Below are 24,996 nucleotides of genomic sequence, written 5' to 3'. Positions count from 1 at the left end.
ACCCTGCTGAGCATGGTTCTCACTGAGTGAATCAAACAAAGTGACTACAACCCCTCAGGGTGAATTCTGGTAATTCTACTAAGCCAGTAACAGTCACCTGTCAGAAAAGGCACAGTTCCAGTCCCCCTCCTTCTCTCTTAGTCCCTGTGGCAAATTTATTCCTGGAATCCACAAATTTAAGCAACTTTGGTATGGCAAATTAAACAGCCTGTGTTGGAACTACTTCCTGGCAGTATGTTACAGACTCAGAAACAAGACAAATAATTTGGTTTACTGTGTTTTTATTATTAATACTGCTCTTAAAATTACACCTAAACCCACCCTCACTGTAGCTTGCACTGTAAGGACATAAAAATAACAAACAGTTTTGCCTCTGAAGTGCCTTATAGAGAGAAGATGAGCAGGAAGAAGGGGTGATAACTGGCTCATATGAAAAAGCATCTCTAGAAAAACAGTTATGTAGTTATGCTCATACTCTGACAAGCCTTGAGGCAGAGACTTGATGCTTAAAAAAGCAGAGAAAGAAGGGTTTGGGGGTATTACACCGTTTTTGTGCTATGCATAATCAGCAGCATGGGTGAAAGCATGAAAGCGAATGTACAAGACTGCCTTAAAATACTGGTATCATTTGTATAATGGCAGCGAGGGATACTTCTTGGTGATGTAGATTAGACATGGCTTGAAAAGTAAAGCGAAGTCATTTGTATTTCACACAGTGAAGAAAGGGAGCCAATAGCATTGTGCAAAAGAAGAGGAGTGACAGGCCGGGGCAATCAGCTGAGAAAATGACCTTTGAAATTGGATTGAAAGACAATGAAAGCGTTGTTAAGTGCATATATGTTATGCATATAGCTCCCAGCAGCTGGTTTTCTGGGGGGGTAGGGAGACCACGGGAGCTGGGAAGGTAAGCCAAGCACACCTGGAAAAGATAAAAAGCAGTAACAGGATAGACATCAACTGTTGAAAACAAAGCACAGCCCCCAGATTAACAAGTTGAACAGCTGGTTTGGATGAGAAAAGAGACAGCGCAAGTACATCTACCATTAAGTGAACTGTAATTAAAGGTTAGAAATATTTGTAAGAAATTTATACAAATCTGAGACTACAGTCTGGAAAGCAGCAGTAATGAAGACTATCTCAAAACCAGTTATCAGTCCTGAGACACTTAAGCACATACTGAATTTCAGATAACCTGGACAGTTCTTGGTGTTTGCTTTCTTAAAGCAGAGGTGAATCTCAATTAAGTTTAAAGGAATTACATTATATTTACTGTCTTTCTCCCAGTGTCTCTACAGTTTTCCCACTGGAACTTAAAAATTGTGAGCAAGCAGAGATGAAGGGCGAATCTTAAGAAAAGGCCTGTCTTCTGCCAGAATTCTTGAGCACTGATTTGGGGATACAAAGATGTGGATTTGGATTAGCAGGCTACCCATTGATTCTACCAGCATATTGAATCCCCCTGGATTGTAAGAGCCTGGATATAGTATAAAGAATAAAGGAGTTCCTGCTTTGTCAAAGAAAAGAACCTTTATTTTCTCATTCTGTCCAGGTGGTGCTCTGCCATGGAAAAGGGATTTGCTGTAAGCCTTTAAGTGTTGTGCACTGACCAAATTTTCTATTAAAAAGTTCCACGTGAACAAATCAGACTACAGCATACATTTAGGAAGACTCGGGAGACCTACAGGAGTACTTTTATGCAGTGATAGCAACAAATACTGTGACAGCTAGCAAAATTCAGCTGTAAGCTGCTAATTATTGTGTGCTCCAAACGTCTTTCACAGACTAAAACCCTCTGCAGTTGGAGCACTGCAGTCTCAGAAAAGCTTATCTGGAGTTTATCATCTGGGGGCTCTGGGGAGAAAGGGAGTGATCCTTCCCTGACTAATTATGTAGCTTTCTCTGCCTTCTCAGATGGAAGATGAAATGTCAATTTTGAGAGCTTTTAAATATGGAAAAGAAAAAAACCCCAAAAATATAAAAGAATAGTTTACTTGGGTTTGCACCTATCAAAAAAAAAAAGCTTTTTGATATATAGGGCTCTAAGAAATGTTCCACCATTATTTTCCCAGGCGGAGGAAAAGTTGCCTGTGGGATAATGAATGCCTCTCTCTGTGCTTGCATACAGCCTGGTGGTTTGAGCCCAAGCTGTATCCAACCTGGGTAGAAATAATAGTCCCCCAAGGCTGCCTTACAGTGGGGAGATGTGCCACTTTTCTAGCATGGCCTGTAAGGAAACAAAGACAGGATTACCCTGTCTCACAGCACTAGTAAGATGAAATAGTCCAGCAAGTCTTTAATATTCTACATCCTATACCTTGTTAGGGTTTTCCTCCTTTCCTTTTCTAGGACTAGAATCAATTTCTGCTTCATTCTGATCTACAAGTCTGTGAACTTCTAAATACACAGCCATCAGGTCTTGCAATCAGACAGCACTTTATGGCACTCCGTCTGGGTTGTCTGGCAAGCTTTCACATGACACTGTCTTCTCAGCATAGTAATGTTTCATCTGGTCTTTGGTGGAACACAGTTACTTGTAGTATCTTTGTTTGCTACCTGCTAAATGCATTTATTGAGCAACATTTCTTACCTAAATAATAGCATAGCTCTACATTTGGCCTTCATTCATTGCCAACAGATTCCCTTTTACTGAGTTATGGAATTGTTACATTGTTTTAATTCTCTATACTGTTTTCAAATGTAATGTTTTTCTTTAGGAAAGAAGGTTTGTTTCCACAATCTTGTCTAGGTTAAATCTCATAACTTTCAAGCCACAGTTCCACATTTAAATATGAGGACAAGCAAAAAAGCACCCTTCTACAAACTCACCAGTTTTTATCTTGGGCATGTTTTATTGTATTCAGCAAATAGAACACCACAAGCTTGGGCTCATGGTATCAGCAGTCAAGTCTCTAGTTTATAAATGGAATTAATAACATTGTAGCCATAAGTTTAATATTTTGCTTGTGTTGTTGCCAGCTCCCTGATCTCCATGCACTCACTGTCGAAACAAGCCTCTGGTGCTGGCCCAGAATAAGAATGTATTTGATTTTTGCCACAGTGTTAGGTTTTGAGTTCCTGTCTGCAGTAATTAATTATAAACCTTTGCTCCCAGACCTTCCTCTCTATTACTGTTTTCTAAACAGCAGCTCCTGATTCTGTATATAGGATGATTATTATTTCTTCCCAGGTGTATTACCTTACATTTATCTATATTAAATCTCATTTCTCTTTCCTCTGTCCATCTCTCAAAAGTTGCCCCTAACTTTATTCTCCAGTGAGGAGAGATCCTTTCTCAGAGCTGCTTTGTTTATGTGATGCATTGCTAGAAGTGCATAATAGGTAAAATAATTGTGTATCTCTTCTAGACTTTCTATTTCCTCTTTTCTGCATTCCAGTTCTGTTCCTTCTGATGTAGTCATTGACTTCAATTCAATCAAGAACAAGCACTTAAAGAGCTGGCCCATTGTTTGGATAATGGCAGTAGTCCAGTTATTGAAATTTCTTAATCCTTTGTTTGGATTAAATTTCTTGTTCTCTTCTGAAACAAGCATGGGGGATGAGAGAAGAGATTAAACTATATTACACTGCATCCCAAGCCTACAAAAAGTATTTCATAAAAGTGATTTGTAAATAATCTCAGTGTCTGCTGTTTTTCTGCACCTGAAGGAAATTGTGTAATTTCATGCCAGCACTTTCATTTTGGCATGTTTGGATTCATTTGTGTCTCTGCTGGATCTATGTTTGACTTTTAGCTGACAGATACTTGGTTCTGGGCTAGCTTTCGGCACAGCAGCCCCAGTACTGTACATCACCATTGATTTGTACCCTGATGTCTCTCAAGTCTTCTATAATTCTCTCTGCATATCAGCAAAATTAAGATGAACTAGCTGAGAGCAACCCTTTGGGTTTTAGATAGCCTTTGGCAAAATCTTGCCCAGGAAGTAGATTTGCCTGATCCCAGCCAACACTCTAACTGAATCTGAGAAAGGCCCTCACACAGATGAGAAAGTGAATCTTTTCTTCCAATGTCACTTGAAATGTTCTTGAAATGCTCTATAGATGACAACAGTTGCTGCAGTAGTTTCTCAGGAGTTTGGGAGTTCATGCTCCCCTCCTGGCTTTGGCACTAATGATCATACAGTCCCGCAGGGAGTCGGCTCAGCAATGAAGCTAATTAATTACTGCAGACAGGAGCTCAAAATCCAACATTGTTGAAAAACCAACTGCCTGTGCTGTTTTGTCTGCAGCTGGTCTCCAATGGTTGCATTTGGGGAAAATCTTTAGCATAACTAAGAGCAAAAATACTCTTTTTCTCTCTCACTCTGCTGTTAAAATAATATAGCAGTGAAGGATGGAATAGTACCAAATGCAACAAATTAGAAAGTGGCTAAGTAATGTCATAATAAAGAAAAATTAGTTCTCAACACTTTTAACACTAGGGTACTCTTAGGAAGGGTACAGCTAAAAATGTAAGACTAGAAGAGACCATCTGGGTCACTGAGTCAGTCCCTGCAAACACAAGCCGTCATTCAATAATCACTGAGTCCAGAATGATCCACAGAATATTGACCCTGCATGTCTCCATACAAGGCAGGTCTCTTTCATCATCTTACAATAATCTTAAGACCTATTGTGAATACAAAATGTCACATCAATAATATGCTTCAGGAAACGAACAAATGAAATCATGGACATTGTCCATGTCTGAGGACAGATTCCCAATCCAGCCTTTCTCCCTTCCCCTTCTCACCACATGTACCAGCACACCAGCATCAGGTCAGGTCGTAAGTTTAAAACACACTGTATTAAAAGAGTGACTCATTTTCAGATACATCAACTCCCTCAAATCAGTGGGGAGCAAGCAGGATTTTTTGGGGTTTAGTTCAAGCTTAGTTTTTTGGCTGCAAAGCTCCCTGGACCAGCCTCCTGCTCAGCTGCAAAAATACCAGGACAGACAATGATAGCTCTGACTCAGATAAGGATAAACTGCTATGGAACTCTGCTTCAGAGATGAAATTTCTCATTGCAACAAAGCCAACTAAATGGCTAGCTGCCACTGAAAAGAGCAGCTCCATACAAGTCTGTCTCAACTGGCACTGCTCAATAAACTACTCAATAATTACTTACATTTTATGATGACATTTGTTTTCTTCTAGTTCAGCTTGCCATGGCCACCAGAAAAGTGGAAATGCATGGCCAAGGAGGAGGGGGAGAAGCAGAATGATCTCACTTTTTTTGCGCTGGCAAACTGCAAGAGTTGTGGCTACATTACAAAGCTGTGCTGCATAAGCAGTTCCCCTTGAATGCTCCTATCTGCTCCTGTACCATTTGTGTGCCAGCATCCCATGCCATACAGCCTACATTAGACAGGATCAATGCCTAATTAAACTCAAGAAATCTGGAGAAGTAAAAGAATCTTTTTTTTTTCTTCCTGACAGTGGTGTTCCCTGATTGAGTTCATGTTAAAGCTGATTAAGATTTGCCTGCATGATAGCAGAACAAGAAAAAGGTGTAGTAGATAAGGAGCTGGAGGAGCTGTGGACAAAACCTTCAGATTTTCCAAGGAGGTCCATTCCTAAGTGAGTGTTGGCAACAGCCTGTATCAAGCATAGAGTTGGACTAGATGATTTGCACATGTCCTTACAAACTACATTTTTGTGATTTTATAATTCTCTACCACAGGAATTAAAAGTCATATACCTGTACTCAAAGCAGTTTTTGTACGTGATAAATGAGATAAATAACTGCAGTTCAAACTTGTACAACCTATTAATGACAATGTTTTTCTTACCAGTTTTGTATGTGTCCAGACACAAGCCAGCTATCTCTATTAAATTTCAGCTTTTATTGGGTAAAACTCCTATCTGGGTGCTATTTCCACTCTCCTGCTGCCCAGAAAAACAGGCACTCAGAGCTTTCACAGAAGACTGCCACTGTGTTCTCTCAGCGCTTCTTCACCCTTATTCCTCCCTTATTTCCTCTACTCTGAGTACAGCAATAGAATAGTTATCTTCCTAATGTAGGACCTCTCCTACAGGAAGAACAAAATTCACTCTTTACAATGTAGCCTTTCCCTCTTTGTTTAGCAAAGGGGAATTACAATTTCTATGTATTAGTAGGATTTATGGATCATCTAAGTAGCAAAAGGAGACATTGTATGCAGATCTGACAGACACTGCTCCTTTAATTCAGAGCATTCATTAGGTAGTGCGAGCACACACTGAGAACACACAAGTGTCAGACCTCCACAGTTCTAGGGACCTTATCTCCCAATCTACTGACACATGCAATGTATCAGCAAATGTCAGCTGTAATACATAATAACTGATTATCCTCTGTATGAAAAAAGGAAGTAACTATTAGGATGTGACCTTGCTCTACACACAGCATCAGAAAAAGCAGTGCCCATGATTCAAGGATATATAAGCACTAGAAAAAAAAAGCAGAGGGCAGAAAAAAATATCCAGAGGTTGAAAAATAACACCTAAGGTATAAGGTTTAAGACGTCTATTAAATCTGTCAGAGAAGAGTGGTGACTGGATCACTGTACCCAGATATACACATATGGAAAAGGTACTTGATTGCAGGGTGAGCTTTTCAGTCTTGCAGACAGAAACATAACAAGTTGTAATGACTGGAAACTGGAGTCAGACAAATTCAAGACTGAAATTATGTGGTTTCTTAGCAGTGGGGTAACTAGACATTGGAACAACTTACCTGAGGAGGTGGTAGAGTCACCATTGCCTGGAGTCTTCCAGGAAAAACGAGGTATTTTCCCAGGAGACATATTCCAGTCCAGCCCCAAGGAAATCTCCTGAAAGAGATTAGGCAAAATGATCGCTTGTTTACAGCCTATCAGACAGGAAGCTTTTTCATACAAATCTATAAATGTAGCCCAACAAAGCGCCTGCTATGCTGCTTGAGCCGGGGAACTGAGGCTGGGCCTACTGTATCAAATTTATACTGTCCCTTCTGGAAGAAATAGTGCCCTTGTATCCCAGGCACAAATTTGATTTAAATATTTATCATCTGGTAGCAGCAGATGGATTTTTAAAATAAATAAATAATTTTTAAAAGAACAGAAATCAAACATATACTGCTTATAAATATTTACGTAGTTTTCACGGATAATGTTGGCTTTTGTGTTTCTCTCTTTAAAAGCATTTTGCAAAGTGCCATGACTTTAAAAGTCAGAGATATCTAGCTGTGCATGCACATATTTTTCTGGCAGGCACAGTGGAAAAAAACCTAATTGAAGATAACATCAAGAAGAATTTTAAAAAATTTAAAATACCCAACTTCTGATTGTTTACTCTGTGTGTGCCTTTTGCTAAGCAATATTATTTTTTAAAATCTATGTTCCTGCTATCAAGTGGTCACTATCACTGCCAGACCTTGAATAAAAAAAACCTGGTTGGTTGATGACATTATAAAGTTTACAATGATTGCTCAAATCTTCAGGGAACTGGATCCCTCTCTGTGACATTAAACGATTTATGATGTGCCAGGAGCAACCATACCAATATCAGAAAGCTATTAATTCTCATAATTTTCATAATTTCACAGGTATCATGTCTCAATCCATTATGTTCAAGTACATTATGCAGCATAGTTCCTTGCTGACTTGCCACGGGTCAGTTATCAACTGTTTGGGTTGGAAAGGATCCTGGAGATCAGGCAGTTCCAGCCCACACGCCATGTGCAGGGACACCTTCCACACCAGATTGCTCCAAGCCTCATCCAGCCTGACCTTGAACACTTCCAGAGAGGAGGCATCCACAACTGTTCAAAGCAACCTGTTCCAGTGCCTCACCATCCTCACAGTAAGGAATTTTTTCTTAATATCCAATCTAAACCTAACCCCTTTCAGTTCAAAGCCACTCTGTCTTGTCCCATCACTACATGCCCTCCAGCTCTCTTGCAGACCTCCTCTCAGTGGTAAAGGCCACAATCAGGTCTCCCAGAGCCTTCCCTTCTCCAGGCTGAACAATCTCAACTCTCTCAGCCTTTCCTCATAGAAGAGGTGCTCCAGTCCCCTGATGATCCTGCTCTCCTCTGGACTCACTCCAACAGGTTTATGCCCTTCGTATGCTGCATCCAGAGCTGGATGCAGCATTCCAGGTGGTGTTTCATCAGAGCAGAGGGACAGAATCCCCTCCCTCACTTTGCTGGCCCTGCTCCTTTTGATGCAGCCTAGGACACGTTTGACTTTCTGGGCTGCAAGTGCACAATGAACAATGCTTCTTCATCTTACCTTGTTCTTACTAATAAGCACTAACCTTCCTACAAACATCAACTTGAACATTCAAATTTTGAAAGAATGCTATGTTTATAGATATATTTAACAGTTATTTTAAAAGACAGCAATTCTGCAGTCAGTGCTTTGGGGATATATTTGCCATCCAGTTACATAGACAGAAAATTTATGTTGTCGTCATGATCATAGCTCCAATCTGAAACATTGCTTTGTCTCACTGAAGGGGGAAGGCAGATCTCCTGATAAATGTACTGGAGGAGAATGTGCTTTGCTCTTTGCCATACTCCTGTATGCCTCCATGACCTTGCAGTAGATATTCACAATTCCTATAAAGTTTTGGTGACTGAAAAAAATTATCATCCCCTTCTTTCCTGCTCCTCTCAGTACTTACAACCTTAATTAAGAAGTAAAATAGAACAGTTTTAAGAAGCAGCTATGCTGGATGCCCATTATTCCACAGCAACAACTCAGAGCCTGAAAAAGACACTTGAAAGAACATCTTCTGTTTTTACCAAGAGGGAGGTAAACCCTGGAACAAAGCCACATCTAACACCTGTATGTGGCAAATGCATCTGTTACTGAAGCTAAACCCTACAGGGGTAATGAACAAGAGGCCACAGGCAAAAAATTTCTCTCTCTGGATGCGGACATATGGCCTCATGCAGCAGTTTGTGCAGAATCCTCCAGCCAGGTCTGAGCCGGACTCACAGGCACTGTGTATTTACATGACCACAGTGCTGCATCTAGCCTAATTAGCATCATGTCCAACCTAATTAGCACCACCTACCACAGGGTTAAGTACTTTGGGTGCAACAGCACTCATACACACGTCTACAGCTGCTGCCTCCTATTTCACAAGTAACTCGATGAATATATGCTAAGTCCTGTGCTCTTTTGCATGGTGTAGAGGTGCCCTCTGTCATGTTTGTGTTGTTTGTTTTTTTAAACAGCAAACACAGATAATTTTATTTTATTGCTTCCAAGGCAATGTGCAGCTTTGCTCATTGCTGTTTTTCTATACAGTTTCTATTTAACTGAGTAGGAAAAAGAATGCTTAGCACACCAAGATACTAGGATGAAATATGTTTAGGATACGCTTCTACATGTGTCTAAAAAGAACACAGTGAAAACAGCTAGGTGAAAAAAAATCCCAAAATCTCTATGCTCAGCTGCCCCTGTAAGTGCTGACTCTGCTATCATGTCTCTGGGGCACTAATTTACAATTCTGTAAGATGTTACTGTAAACTGCTTAGTAGCAATGCTATGTCCATTTGCACAAGTATGAATGATGATCCAAGGTGTGAAAGCAAGCGAAAATAATCCTCTGATATTTATATATGACCTTAGGGAAGTACATCTCCTCCAGGGCATAGCTATAGGAATTTTTGCTTAAAAAAAAAAAAAATTCTGTGGCAGTTTAATCCCTTTTAGCTTCTCAAATAAACTGATAGACTATGCCTATTTCAAGTTAACACATGAACACATTAAGTGTAGTAATGAACTCCAAAATTCCTACAAGCAACTAAACTGGGCATTATCTGCTGGCAGTTTACAGTATGTGTCATGGTAAGAGAAAATCTTGAGAGATTTGAAAGATGCAGCAATTGCTCCAGAGAGTGTATTCCATATGTTGGGGGTGACCAAAAGGACATCATTAACACAGCTATGAGAAAAGCAGATGGAGTAGATAAGGAGACTGAGAGAGAAGAGGACAGGCAATGACAGGAAAAGACAAAGTTGTGAAGTGCTGTGGTGCAGTTGAGGCTGAAGTTGAGCTGACAGAGCACCCAGCTGCTGCTGGGTGGGTGGGCCCCATGGGCTCTCGAGACAATAGCCAGGCAAGCCCTCAGAAGAAGGGAGTGCTTCTGTGCTGGGTTAGCTCCCACAACTGGCTCACTTGGGTGAGACAAGCACCTGTGCTGGCACAAGGGAAGGGACAGGAACCAACCCATGCTGAGGAAGGAGGTGCAGCACCACCCTGTCAGCAGCAGGCAGCTATTAGCTTAGCTTAGCTCTATCGTCAGAATCAGGTCCCAGCCTAGCAGCTGGCAGTAGCCCTACGTAAACCAGCACAAGCCACGGCTGCTCTGCAACCCCGCGTCTCTCACCGCTTCTTCCTGCTGCAGACCCAACTGCCTCATAGCCTCAACTGGAGAAATAAGCTGGTTGTAAAAGGCACCTCTCCTCCCTCCCCTGTGATATTTTTCAGCCAAATAATATTCCTAATCTGGTTTACCACACAGATGAACAAAACAACTGTGCCAGCAAACCAGCAGGCATATTAAAGAGACAGGCACTGGTGGCAGGGAGCAAAAACTGTCTTAGGCCATCACAGCTGCCAAAAAAATTGTCAAACTGCACTCTCAGAGGGCTACAGGACTTGCAGAGACAGGGAAATCTATGGAGATACACTAAAGAGGTAAGTACAAAAAGGAACCACAGAAATAGTCCAGCCAAAGAAGTGCAAAAATAGTGTTTCAAGGGACCTTTCTGACAGGTCAGGTCAGGCCTGAGAAAAAAAAGCTGTCATAAGCAAGATGAGAGATAACAAAACCCTAAAAAAGCATATCTGTGATGTGAACAGAGATAAGAAGATGCTTTAGAGAAGAAAAGGAAATAAAATTCATATACATCAAGATAAACAGGTCAAAAAAAAGAGTGAAGTCAAAGATGACTCCTATGACTCTACAGGTCTCATTGACAGAGTGTAATTGTGTGCCTTCCAGACAGGACTGCAAACTCCTTATCCAGGAAGAAACAGGGGTCCTTGTGTAGGGACTGCAGATGGAGTTTCAATTCAGAAGGTTCTCTGAAACACTATATGGCATTTCCTCAACAGGTGGAAGCTTTTAATCCTGAATGCCTTCCTATGTAGTTTTTTTCAAATTAGCTTAAAAACTAAATTCTTGCACTTGCTCGTAAGGGTAGAAGTGGACAGTATCAACAGCATTGCCGTGGAGGTCAGGGGTCAAAATTTTTCAGATGCTTTGTAAACCTTCATATAAGAATCCATAACAGGCCAAAGCTGTTTCTCTTAGCCTTTACCTTTATTAGGGAAGAAGGGGTATTCATATTCAGAAGCCTTGACTCTGCCTCCACTGTAATTTTTCTACTGTCAAATCATAGAACTACAGCTAGGAGTGTTTAAGAGCTGATTTTGATGACAAATTATTACATCAGGAGGGAAAATGAGTCCACATTTGTCTGTTTCAGTAATGGAATGAAAAAGTAAGCCACTCTCAATTTCTGGAATTATACCCAGCTTCTGGAGATATTTCCATGCAATCTTGTCTCCTTCAGTGCCATCCAGTGGAATTAATGTGAAATATCACTCTTATGCACAGGGAGGATATACAAAAATACAACAGCACACAAAACAGCTCTATATTTTCAGGAGGTGCTGTTCATATCAGGTAAATTGCAGGTTGTCAGGGATATTGGTATAACAGTAATGAAAAATAAAACCATGATTTCCAATAGGTATAATTCAAATTAGATCTGACATTGTTGCCTGTATTCTCAGGAAAGCTCCTTATATAATTTCTAAAATAGTTATTTGTGTCTGCAAAATATGTAGGACATACAAAAGTCATACTGGTACAGCATGGTATAATGATTTAATAACATCCCTTTGTGTAATGCACCTATCCACATCGCAAGCCAGTAAAATATTATTTGTAATTTCGCTTCTCCTCCGAGGTACAAATAGCTTTACTGAAGGAGCAGGGATATCTGGATTTACAGGCGCTCACGTTATCAATAACACAGTGTTTTTAACACATATTCACACTCATCTATATTGTATTACATATGTGTCTGTATGCAGACATGCATACATGCTGTATACATATATATGCACACACACAAATAAAATGCAGGTATGTTGTAGCCTCATGATAGATTTCCTTTTATTTAAAACCTCCTTGCCCTTTCAGTACTTTCCTGAATCCTCTTGAATTACAATGAACTCATGCCAATATTTGCATTAAGATTCCTAAGGCCATTTTCTTGCTTTTTCCAAATCCAGGTTACAGCTGTCTGCCAAAGGCCCAAGGCTTCCTACTTTAAAACTCTTTAAAGGCGGCTTTCAAGATGGATTTTTGCAACCAAATGGGGTTCTACCTCTTTTGTTCCTTTATAGCACACAGAAAAGACAAGAAAATATCTTTTACTAAATTAAAAAGTCAGAATATTTTCTTGGTTTTACTTACCCTAGCATATAACTATTGGAAATGGAAAAAAAAAGTCATTGAAATACTAATGTCTCTGTGCTTGTGAGTTTTAACTTTCCCTTCTCTAAGTCTCTGTTCAAATCCCAGTGGCTCCTCTGTCAATGCTCCCCTTCCCATCATAGCTTGCCTCTTTTCTCAGAGTCAAGATTTAATTCTGTTTGATTTTGTCTGCTCTACCAATGTGCTCTCATTCTTCTGGCTTCCTCACTGGCCTCCACGTCTATTCTCTCATATAGATTCCTTGTCTATATGTACTTGTTCCATTGCCTTGAACTCATTCTCCTTCATTTTTCCTTGAGAATTTAATTTCCTTCCTCACCCAATCCCAGTGTCCTATCCCTATTGCTCTCATGTTAAGGTTTCCCACTCCCAATACTTTCAGTCTTGACTCCATACTTACTGTTTCCTTCCCTTCAGCCAGGTCCTTGTTCCCTCACCATTCCAATAAGACACACTCAAACACACATGAAAAAGAGAAAACAGCATATTTTGGGGAGCACAGGGGATGATTTCCATAGCCTCATTCAGTCTACAAACCCACCCCAGACCATAGTGGGAACCATAGGTCCCTTTTGGGTGTACAACAGGGGAACACTTGACTGCAATAATAGTAAGGATGACAGGGACACACGCTAATTCAGGAATGGGGAAAATTAATTTCTTCAAGGCTCATAGATTATCCTATGTGTAGTCAGAAGGCCAGACACCCCAATTCAGTTTTTTCTGACAAATTCCAAGTTTGCTCTAGAGCACAAAGGCATTTAAGAACCTCAAATATAAGATCTCCACAATAATTTACCCTAGAAAAAGCCCTTTTTTCTTAGATCATGTTTGGCAGTAGTAAAGTCATCCTAAACTTCCATCCTCGATATGGAAAATTTCGTGCCAAGCAGTGGACTTTTAGCAAGTGGCATGCTACCTAAAGCATAGTTTAGCAAGAAAAATTTAGCAATTGATATGCTACCTTTAGCTGTAGTTAAAGTTTAACAAACTCATTTAAAGAGCAACAACTGGCAACCCTATTGTAGGCACTGTTATATATTTAAAGTATAATGTATTACTAAACGCAAAATAGTATTTAAGTTAGTAATAAGAGCACGTATGCGTAAAGGATAACTATGAACAATTTGCTTCCATTTTTACCCTTAGTTTTTATACTCTGTAATTACTCAATACATTTTCCTCAAGTACTAGTTTGAAAACAAACCAGTGGGAGGCACCAAGTCAGAATAACAATTTAATGGAAATTAAAGAAAAGGAAGAAAAAAGTAAAAGAAAACACTATCAAACTGACAGAGTCAAGGTACAACCTGACACCCTGTTAGGCACAGTGGTGGTAGCAGTCTGGTAGAATGGTGGCTGCAGTCCTCTGAAGCAGTGATCCTGTAGTAAAACAGTCTGCTCTTCCTCAGGAAGTCCAATAGTGGCTGTGTAGCTCCTGTCCTCTGGAAATCCAGTGGGAAGGGTTGTCTCTGGTGGTCAGAGTCCCAGATTATATCTAGGATGGAATGCTTGGTTCCTCCCTCTGGGTGGAGCATCTCACAATGGGGTAATGAGTCATGAGGCCAAGTGTTGATGAGGCTCATTAACAGAAGATAGTCCGGAGGGAGTTATCTCTGAGTCATGCGGCAGGACAATGATGGGCAATTAACAGAGAGATAGTCTGGGGGGAGGAGGCAAGGAAACACTGCCCCACCTGGTTTCAACAGCTCCTGAGGATGGTAATAGAATACACTGCAACCCAGGACACCTCAGGTGAGCAATCTCAGAAGAGTGGATGATTTTGTAACCCAGAGCTGCTTACGGTAGCATAAGAACAGTTGTATGACCATAGTGAAACAAAACCACAGGTCTACTCTAACTTCCATTGACAAGTCTAGATAGTAATCAATGCTCTTCTAGCAAATAATTTCTTTTATTCTGAGGATTAGTTTACTGAACAGTAATGACTGGCTACTTTGGCATATGCAGACACATCTCCCTGGAAGTGATTTCCTTTGCCTGGGCAGGAGAACTTCAATGATCTGCTCTAGCAGAACACATAACACTATATCAGGAAACAGCAAAATGTCTCTTTCCTATCCTTCTTCAAGGTGCATTTCTAATGGACTTAAGGCAGAGCTCTCCAGTAGTTTACCTATTACTTATAGCAGGGACCAACCTAAGATGGTGTTCAGGGCATTTATTGTGCTGGGCCAGTAAGATTCCACTGTTATTGCCTTTCTGTGGCAAAAATTCTGAGCTCTCTTTGCATTGCATGATGTTAAGAGTACAGTTCTCATATTAAGCTGAGTAGAAAATGTCACTATATATTAACCTTAACTGCACAGAATGTAATTGAACTCAATGGGAGATACTGCCCTCTGTGTTTCAGTGGGACTTGACTTTGAAGAAATAATAATTCAGTGGTTTATAAAGGCACAAATAAACTTATTATATAAGAAGTGCAGGTGCAATACTGTGATTTATAGACACTGGTATGATTCACCTTGAGATTTTTGTTGTATCTTGCCAAAAGCAGCTATTACCAACCCCCAAATTACTCTTAACAACACTACTATCGACATGGTATTTACAAGTTCCTTCCCTAGTGGGAACAAAAACCATCTCTTTTCTTCCGATGTTGAAAATTAAATGCACAGCATTAGCACCATCAGTGAGGTGTTTAACTTCAAAATTGCCTTTCCTGGTGAGAATGAAAATAGTACTTGTTTTGTTTTTCAAAATTAACAGCAGTGTTTTTCTCTCTTTTCTAATGCATACACTTGTTTAATCAACCTGAGACACAGTATGTCTCTTAGTGTTCAGAGAGCACTGCAGAAAAGCACCTCTGCTTTTCTGTTGCATGCCATCCCATACTCCAGGGCTAGGATTTATCCTGTTTCCATTGTGATTCAACCACACATTAATAAAGCAGAAAGAATATGACTGGAAAAAAACAGGTAGGGAAGGAAGACAAAAGACTCAATTTTTAAGTCATCTTTATACAAACAACAATATATTGATGCAGCAGTAACACCAGAGAAAATTAACCCAAAATTAAAGCATAAGGTTCCAGAAAGGTACCAGACCAGAGAAGTTGCTCACTACAACCAAAAACTGTTGTGAGCCATTCCAGATGAGTGCAAACCTGTTTCTGACTTTTCTCCAGCTGTCACCAATATTTGTGTCAACACATATGGTCAGTCAGCAAAGAGGTGAAATGGCTCTCAGTTCATTTGTCCTCTAAAACTGGGCAAGAAGAAGTTCTTTTAATCAGTCCTTTAGCCAGTCTAGGACCAGATAATGTATTAAGCTCTGTAGCTGTGCTGCGTCTCCAACACTTCCTAGAAGAATGCTTTTGTAGGAGCCCAGGACTCACAGGTGAGTCCATATAATCTTATGCACATGGGGTGACTAGAAGCACTCTCAAAGCTCTGAGGTGTGGAGTCCTACTTCTGATGTTTGGCTGTCATTAACTCAGCAACACAACAATATGACTTCCGGAGATCCCTCTGAGTGTACGAAATGTTCCTATCACCCTCTGGAGTCTAACCCTCCCCAGCTCCCACTCTTAACTGGTATATGAGCAGCTCAACATGGACTAGTCCTTAGTCCACTTGGCAACTCAGATGCTTGTGGAGAAGGATGGCGCATTCTTGTCTGTACTGTTTGCTCTTCCTCTTCTGCAAGAATACAGACAATTCTGCTGCAGCCAGTCAGGCTTGGTTGAATTCCTGTTGTCTCTGAGGGGCAGATCTCAAGCCTGGGTCAAGTCCCAGCCAGCTTCATTAGAAAACAAACTGTTTCATTGAAGAGTGTGAACAATCAGGCTGGCAGAATGGATGACCTTGGCTGAGGTGCAAACTCAAACTTATGTTTGCCTGGGATTCCATTCACCCTTCCTTTCTAGGGTCTGTATGGCCCATGAAGTCAAGAACTGTAGTATCACAAACTCAGAGGTCTCGGAGACAGGCCCACCTCACCTCTAAGCAGAAACCCTAATGTGACAGATCATGCCCTTCCTGTATTTGAGCCTACATTAGCAGATAACCACATGTGGGACTGATAAAACTAATGCCTGGAAACAGATGGTGACTACAGTGCCGTTTCTAAACTTTCTGACACTGTTTCATAACAAACCCATTGCTCCAAGACACCCACAGCAGAGAGAGTACAAACTTTCTGCCGTTTTCTTCCTCTACATGCAAACACAAAACAACAGGGAGCCTATTAGCGCCATCCCATTCATTACCGTTCCCTTGCTCTCTATCACTGAACTATTCTTGCCAACACACAAGATAACATTGTGTGGCCTAACCAGGAAAGCAAAGGAAAAGCACTTCCACTCCAATAATGGATAAAGAGCAACAGTGGACTATAAAGAGCAACTGGACTATATTTTTCATTTCCTCAGTCACTTAGTTTTTGCTCTATAGAGGTATTCTTAGTTAAACCAGTACATAACCATGTCCACAAAATAAGACATCTAAGTCAGTTAAGGAGAAATGCTCCTTCCTTAAACACAATCTATCCTGTAGTTCACTTCATGATGACATGTAGGTGTTAAAAATTGAAAACTTAAGCAAACCCAGACTTTTCATTCAGGAGGAAAAATCAATACAGCTCTCCAGGGACAGCCCTTCAGAATTCAAAATTCTTTCCTCTTTTGCACTGATTCTGCAAGCACCATCTTGGCAGACTGAAGCTTGTGACATTTTCACAGCAGGCTTATTACTTTTTCACAGAGAATTGTTCAAATGGTTTTGAATCAAATTCTGGAGTAATATTTTGCAAACTAAAGACAGCCTACAGAGCTGCAAGAACAATTAGCTGAACCCTTTGTAGCCAGCAGTCCTCACTTAATGCTTCCTCCAAAATGCCACAACCACCCATGTCCTTGCGACTACCTTCCTGTCATCCTTCCTGTCACATGCCAATGTTGTAAAACGTGGAATATGTCAAGATTATTTTAAGTCAGGATATTCTTTGGTGCAAGCCTAATCATCAAGAAAGGAGACCTAATCAGTGGAACAAGGACATCCAGGAATTAACAGGCTTTAAGAACGCAACAAATAAAGATGTTGATGTATGTCTGCGTATACACTGCTAACTTGGCAAGTACTCAAAGTCCATGTATCCTATACCTGAACTACATATATTAAAAATTGTGTCTATTGGTCAAAATACCCCTGCCCGGGTGAAGACCCCTCCCCTGAGCATTGGATAGAAGTTAGCTGGGGTTACATAATTTGTATGCAGATGGCTAACCAATCATAACACGGGGGCTGCCCTTGGAAAGTAACTAACTCCAAACTTCTGTGTAGCAATAATGGCACAGAAATTCCGGAGCAGCGTACTTGATTTGTGGAAAACCACTGAGCACCCAGGCTTGTGCAACTGTGAAATAAATAATCAATGTCTCTCTCTCGAGTATGTAGTTATTGTCCTGTTGCACACCAGGTAACAAATCCGATTTTGTGGACAACACCGAGGAGGAGAGGGGGACAGGACCCGAGGGTCCTTTTCTTTTCACCAGTGGAAGAGGATCTAGGGGTGCTGGTTAAACATGAGCCAGCCACACATGAGCCAACAGTGTGCCCAGGTGGCCAAGAAGACTAGTGGCATCCTGGCCTGGATCAGAAATAGGGCAGCCAGCAGGAATAGGGAAAGGATTGTCCCTCTGTACTCGGCACTGGTGAGGCCACACCTTGACTGCTGTGTCCAGTTCTGGGCCCCTAATTCAGGAAGGACACTGAAGTGATGGAGCAAGGCCACAGAAGCGAAACGAAGCTGGCAAGAGGTCTGGAGCACAATTGTTACCAGGAGTGGCTGAGGGAGCTGGGTTGTTTAGCCTAGAGAACCGAAGGCTCAGGGGAGACCTCACTGCCCTCTACCGATACCTGAAAGGAGCTTGTAGCCAGGCGGGGATCGGCCTCTTCTCTCAGGCAACGAGCGACAGGATTAAAGGACTTAAAGTCTTAAGCTGCACCGGGGGAGATTCAGGTTGGACATTAGGAGGACTGTCTTCACAGAAAAGGTTGCCAAGCATTGGAACAGGCTGCTCAGGGAGGTGGTGGTCACCATCCCTGGAGGTGTTTAAAGGAAGACTGCAGATGGCACTTAGTGCCATGGTCTACCTGACAACGTGGTGTTCAGTCAGAGGTTGGAGTCCATGATTTCACAGGACTTTTCCAGCGTAACTGATTCTGTGATTCTGTGGTAAAACACCAACTGATCCCCCGTGAACTCCGACCTCAGCAAGCCTGGAAAAATCAACCTGTAAAGCAGAACTTCTGCTCACGCTTTCAGCAGTCAGAATACAGGGCCAGCAGCCGCGCCCAGAGCACCTCTTTTCCCCCGGCACCCAGAGATGCGCGGGCGGGACGCGGCACAGCCCGTTCCGCGCCGGCGCCAAGGCCTGAGGCGCTCCCTCCGCTCCCCGCCCCGCCCCAGCCGGCCCGGCCCCGCCCCGGCGGATGTGAGCTCACAGGGCGCCCGGCGGAAGGAGCGGGGCGGGTGTTTCCGCGGCGGCGGCGGCGGCGATGGCGGGCAAGGCGGCGGCGGCCGAGCCCCTGGGGCGGACAGCGGAAGAGGCGGCCTGGGCGGAGACGCTGCGCGGGGCCTGCGAGCCCGAGCACCAATGGCGGTACCGCCGGGAGTTTCTGCTGCGCAATGTGGGGGAGCTGCCGGCGGCGGGCAGCGCCCAGCTGCAGCGCCTGGTGTCCCTCTCCATGGTGTGGGCCAACCACGTCTTCTTGGGATGCCGGTGAGTTCAGAGGGACCCGCCGGGGCTCGGGGGGGACGGCGCGGCGCGACCGTCTGACGAGGCCCCTTCCCTCCTTTCCTCTTGTCGCCGCTCCAGGTACCCGCCGCAGGTCATGGAAAAGGCGCTGGACATGGCCGAAGGCATCCAAGTGACCAACGCGCCTGTCCGCACCACGAGAGACGAACTGGTTGCCAAGGTGAAGAAAAGAGGCATATCAAGTAGCAATGGTTAGCAGATCATAGCTGTGACAATACATAGGAGTCTAGAAAATGCTTGTTTCTGAATGTTCTTGGTTTGCCTCGGGGTTAGAAAGTAGTCGAAATAATTTACTTTTAAAACTCCCGTTAATTGTTTCCTCTCTCTGTGCTGTTCTTTTTCTAATATAATGTCTCTAAAATGGGCATAATGCGTACATAGTCCTTTGGTAATGTAGAGCTATTGTTTTGAATTTCTACATCTGGTACACTTTAATACTTGTGCGTTGTGATGTGGGCTGCTGTACTCCAGCTTAAATATGTTCTTGTTACTTTGCCTTTGTTGCCAGTCAGACATTGCTGCTGTGTAAGAAACTGAGTTTCTTAAAGAAATTCTCAGACTGATGTTTTAAAGTTGTTTTGTGATACTAGTAGACAAAATACACTTCTGTTATTTTTAGGTCAGATAGCCCATTTAATGTGTATTGGCCGGTTTTGGTTTGGACTTCAAGAACAGAAATACATACTTGCCTATGGGTCCCAAACCAACAACTGAAATCTCGCATGAGTATTTTCAGGATTTTGTCCAAAAAATCCAAAATTCTGAAATAGTAGGTTAATACTTGAAATGACAGTTCAAGGTGTATTGCTAATATATACCCTTTAAGTTCACAGAGATTATTGCTAGGTTTTAGATTATTTCTCTCTACATGGATATTTCATAGTGCAGAAATCAAAGAGGATCACATATTTTACCTGTTTTGCAGAAGGGATAGAGCAGCCCTGCAAGAGACAAGCTGTTGAGAAAAGCAGAGACTCTAAGGATGCTGGAAAGGATGTGAAAACAACCAAGGCAGAAGGAGTGAAGGAAACAGAGAGCACATTGCCCAAAAAGCAGGAAAAAGGTACTAGCAAAGATCCAGAAAGCTCCCAGTCAACTTGCAGTTCAGATCAAGAAATGGTCGTAGTCTCAGACATAGAAACAGAAGGAAAGCCTGCTAATGCTGAAAGTACTGCTGAGCAAAAGCCACCTTCATCTGAAAAGGAGCCAGGAAAGAAGCCTTGCTCAAGCCCACCTAAGGAAAGCAAGTGTGAAAATGTGCCATCACCTGAAAAGAAAACTACAGAAAGTGTAGCACCAGTGGCTGCTGAAAGCAGCCCTCAGCCAGATGTGGTGGTGGCAGCACTGCCACCAGCTGCCAAGAGCACCCCGCAGGCAGCAGTGGTAGCAGTGGCAGTGCCATCAACCTCCAAGAGCACCCCACAGGCAGCAGCAGTGCCAGCAATCACCAAGAGCACCCCACAGGTGGCAGCCGCAGCAGTGCCACCAGCTGCCAAGAGCACCCCACAGGCAGCAGTGGTGGCAGCAGCAGTGCCACTGACCACCAAGAGCACCCCACAGGTGCCAGCAGTGCCACCAGCCACGAAGAGCACCCCCCAAGCAAGTGCTGCGTTGCTGTCTTCCAAAACACAAGTGAGTGCCCCAGCATCAGTATCCAAGAGCGGTGCTCAGGTGAGCAGCTCACTGCTTCTGGCCCCCAAGAGTGGTACTCAGGTGGGCACCTCGCTGCTGCTGGCCTCCAAGGGCACTGCTAAGGTGGGCTCCCCGCTCCTGGCCTCTAAGAGCAGTGCGGAGGTGGCTGCCTCGTTGCTGGCCGCTCGGAGTGGCGCGCAGCCGGGATCCTCACTGCTCGCTTCCAAGAGCAGCGCTCAGGTGGCTGCTTCGCTGCTGGCTGCTCGGAGTGGAGCTCAGCAAGGGCCCTCCCGGGGTGGAGCTCAGGCAGGTGCTTCCCTGCTGGCCTCCAAGAGTGGCTCACAGGCCGGCGAAAGCCCGGCGAAGGCTTTGTGCAAACCGCTAACCAGTGAAGATGCAAAGGAGAGACAACCTTTTTTCAACAGACTCTACAAAGCTGTAGCCTGGAAACTGGTTGCTGTTGGAGGCTTCAGTCCTAACGTAAATCATGCAGAACTTCTAAATTCATCTATTCAGTCTGTAAAAGCTACATTAGATGTTGCTTTTGTTCCCCTGAAGGAACTTGCAGACTTGCCTCAAAATAAAAGCTCTCTAGAAAATATAGTTTGTGAACTGAGGTGCAAGTCTGTCTACTTGGGTACTGGCTGTGGTAAAAGTATGGAAAATGCCAAAGCAGTGGCTTCGAGAGAAGCTTTGAAATTATTCCTCAAGAAGAAAGTTATTGTGAAGATATGTAAAAGAAAATACAAAGGTAGTGAAATTGAAGATTTGGTGCTTCTGGATGAAGAGTCAAAACCTTCAAATTTGCCTCCAGCTTTAAGAAATCCTCGTGAGATCTTGTAGGGGAGAATCACTGTTTGTACTGTGTATAGTATTTCAACACAAGGACTGAAAGTTAATTTTGTACTTTGAAAATGTAGGCTTCCAGATATTTTGTATTTCTTTCTCAGTTTTGCAAGACAATGATAGTTCTTTCACTTGGTAGCAATTGTATAAAACTTGTTAGAGATGACAAGTACGCATTTAAAGGTATTGCCTTAATATACAGCACACTAGTGTGCTGTTGTATTTGCAAAATAGTCTACCTAACTCTTCTATTTTTAATTAAACTATTAAGGTACAATTTGCTGTTTAAAACCTGACATTTTTGTAATTCTTACAGTTTGATGATAGTGTGCTCAATTGTCTACCATATCTTTTCTAGGCTCGTAGAAGTGTGTACATAGGGACCATAATACTTGAATAATTGAAAGTTGTTTAAAAATTTCAATCAAAAAGTTGAATTATCTGTTTCAGGCTTGTTGCTCATAATGTTCACTGTTGCTCACACTAGGAGAGAAAGTAGTTGGTTGACTATTTTTATGGGATGTTTTCGTAACACTTGCAATATAAGTGGCATCGTGATCCCATTTAACATTATACTATCAGGTTAGAGCCCATTTAATATCACATTGGCAAATTAGCAGTTAGCAGTCAAGTCACAGCTATTTTGGCCACCAAAACTGTAAGCAGATTTAATTTATATGGTGAAGTATCATTTACAGTTTTGTTTGGTGTTTGGTTTTTTTTTCCAAATGAACATGGATTTCTATACTAAGTATATTTTGACTGCTACTAAAACAATAAAACCTCTGTGATAAGCTTTTATACTACTTTGGTTTTGGCTACTAAATATTCCAGCCATTTCAATAACATTGCAACACCTTCAGTAAAGCTTTACTTTGAGTGGCTTCAAGGTGTAATCCCACAAGGATGAGTTGGTTTCTTTAGATGTGTAGCTGAAATACTGTAAAACTGATAGAGGGGACCTATAGAATATCAATTTCTACTTTCGTAACACCAAGATAAGCAAAACGAAAATGCTCCTGTCTGTTGGAGACAGTGAGTGTATTGTAAAGCATTCATTCTAATCAAGCCCTTCCTTTGCTACATTTTTACTCCCTGTACAGAATAGTTTGAGGCAAAGAAAGTGGGAGATTATCTTTTATTTTCAATGTTGCTGAAATACCTGCACAAACTGCATGTTTTGGTATATTGGATAATGACATGTAATTGTAAAAACATGATGTCTTCAGTGCTATTTTGAATTAATCTTGTCCTATTACAGTAGTTAGCATCATTAAGTGGCATCCTTACTCTTGACTGATAGATCCATTGATCAAGTCCTACAGGAATGAATAGGAATTTCAGGGATCTCAGTAGTACATACGTCCACTTTAAGTTCTTTTGTAATTTTTGGGACTAAACTACAGTGGTGTTCACGCTGTACCCTGCGTGCTTTTGAACAGTGGCTGTCCAGTCCATAGCACCAGAAGCCTGCAAGGCACTCGCACTTCCCGATGGCTGGTTGAGAACTTGCTCCACCTGACCCCTGTGCTTCTGTGCCCTCCGTCGCCCTTTGCCCTAGTTAGATTTCTCAGGAGTTCCCCCTGGCGTTCCTGGAGCACCACCCGGCGTTCGGAATGCAATGTGCTAAATTGCATCTTAGTGCAAGAATTGGTGTCTGCTTCTAGCACAGGGCAAGCTTCGTGCTGTGCTTAGGAGCTGTGGTATTCATGATGGGAAGTGTGAGATCTGTTTTCAAGTCCTTACCCTGTTCAGGTAGACACATGGAAGGACTGTGTGGGGGCAGGAGTTGCATCCTGTGCCCTCTGTAGTACAGCTTTCTCTGCTGTTAGTTTGGTCATCTCCAGATCTCTGGTTCAGAATTGCAGCATGTGTTGTAATGTGAAAACCTGTGTTTTTCGTCTGTAAAGCAAAGCTCTCAGTATTCACTGACCTCAAGGGGCTGTTAGGGCAACTGTGTTAAAAGGCTGAGGTGCTAGATGCCTTTTTTAAAAGACCTGACTTAGGATTACTTTTTTAAAAATTTTCAATGTTATTCCTCTTTGATGTTTGGTTGTGAATCATTAAAGAACAAGTCTGTAGCTACTCTTAATAGAAACTGAAAGTTGAAGCGTGTTATTTTTCACATTCTGCATAGAAAGCAACTCAACACGCGGATTCTAACATACAAGTGAATAAGCACTATTCAAGTATTTGAGTGAGAATTTATTAACATTTCATTAGTCCTAGAGGAAGAAAGAAGTGCGAAGAACTGGCTGTTGCAGGAACTGTGTAATCCTGTCAGTTCTAAAACCTCTGGGTCTCCCCTCCAGGTACTGTCTTGGTCTCTAGCGACTGGGATGCTGGTCTTTAGCTGTCAGACCCTGCTGACGAGGGCCAGCGAGAACACCTGCACTTACACTATAGGTGTGCAGAGTTGTCTCAGGGGGGCGAAGCAAACCAACCAACCGAAAGAAAAACTGACTCTGTTTTTTCTACGAAAGTACAGGAAATCACAGCCATCAGGAGTGACTCCCGTTTCCTCGGGGGACAGCTAGCACAGCCTAAACACGTACCGCAGGGCCCTTGCGGACGGCCGCCGGCTGGCTGCTGTTGGCAGCTCCCAGGTGCGCACCCGTGCGGGGTGTGTGGCCCGCCGCGCCCTGTCACGGCCCGCGGGCGCTGGGGCGGTATCACCGGGGCGGCCGCAGCGGTGGCCACAAGGCGGGGCTGGCGCGCCCGCCCGGCTCGGGGCGGGGCCGAGGCGCGCTATTTGCATAGCGTCTTCCCGGGACTGCTTCGTCCCTTCGCGGCAGACTTCTGCGGCCGCCCGGGGCACTGGCGCCCCTCAGGGGGCAGCGAGGCCGCCTGCCCGCTGTGCATCGCCTGCGGAGACCAGCAGGGAGGGAAACGCCCGAGCCGAGACGTACTCGCCGTGCCCGCGAGGTTGTCCTGTCTGCCGGGGTTTATAAAGCGTCATCGGCTAGCACAGCATGCCGGGATGTTCTGAAGACCTGCTCGCTAGGCCACGCACGGAGGACGCCCGTTCCTCATGGGCCCCGCGCCCGCCTAGGGGAAAGTCCCCGGACCGCCGGCAGAGAGTGCCGGGCGCTACCGCGCCCCCGCCCGCCGCCGCCGCCTCACGCTATCTTCCGCCGAGACGCCCGCGGGCCGAGCGGGTGAGCGCGGGGCGGGCTCTCGTCACGGCCACAGACACGCAGGTAGCGCGCCAGGCGCGCCAACAGAACGGGGCTCACTCTCAGGCC

The 24,996-nt window shown here is 43.2% G+C and overlaps 1 protein-coding gene across 3 annotated transcripts; it reads left to right on the top strand.

The window, feature by feature from the left end:
• Positions 1-18,992: 18,992 nt before the first annotated feature.
• On the top strand, positions 18,993-23,849 carry LOC125326468 (CDKN2A interacting protein). 3 transcript variants are annotated; one of them, XM_048304749.1, is made up of 4 exons: positions 18,993-19,237; positions 19,334-19,464; positions 20,199-20,698; positions 20,738-23,849. In XM_048304749.1, the coding sequence occupies exons 1-4, from the start codon at positions 19,014-19,016 to the stop codon at positions 21,746-21,748; spliced, it is 1,866 nt and encodes a 621-aa protein (XP_048160706.1). In that variant the 5' UTR covers positions 18,993-19,013; the 3' UTR covers positions 21,749-23,849. The 3 variants fall into 3 exon arrangements, with proteins under 3 accessions (XP_048160706.1, XP_048160705.1, XP_048160707.1); XM_048304748.1 differs by having other exon boundaries at positions 20,199-23,849; XM_048304750.1 differs by having other exon boundaries at positions 19,021-19,237; positions 19,334-19,433; positions 20,199-23,849.
• Positions 23,850-24,996: the final 1,147 nt, after the last annotated feature.

Source organism: Corvus hawaiiensis, chromosome 5 (assembly GCF_020740725.1).
Source record: "Corvus hawaiiensis isolate bCorHaw1 chromosome 5, bCorHaw1.pri.cur, whole genome shotgun sequence".
NCBI classification, from domain to species: domain Eukaryota; kingdom Metazoa; phylum Chordata; class Aves; order Passeriformes; family Corvidae; genus Corvus; species Corvus hawaiiensis.
Note: the sequence above shows the minus strand (reverse complement) of the source record. Positions and strands in the feature narration are given on the sequence as shown.

Coding starts and splice junctions, on each gene's coding strand:
- LOC125326468 (XM_048304748.1), top strand. CDS start 19,014: ATGGCGGGCAAGGCGGCGGCGGCCGAGCCCCTGGGGCGGACAGCGGAA. Junction 19,238..19,333: donor CACGTCTTCTTGGGATGCCG/GTGAGTTCAGAG, acceptor TCGCCGCTCCAG/GTACCCGCCGCAGGTCATGG. Junction 19,465..20,198: donor AGGCATATCAAGTAGCAATG/GTTAGCAGATCA, acceptor CCTGTTTTGCAG/AAGGGATAGAGCAGCCCTGC.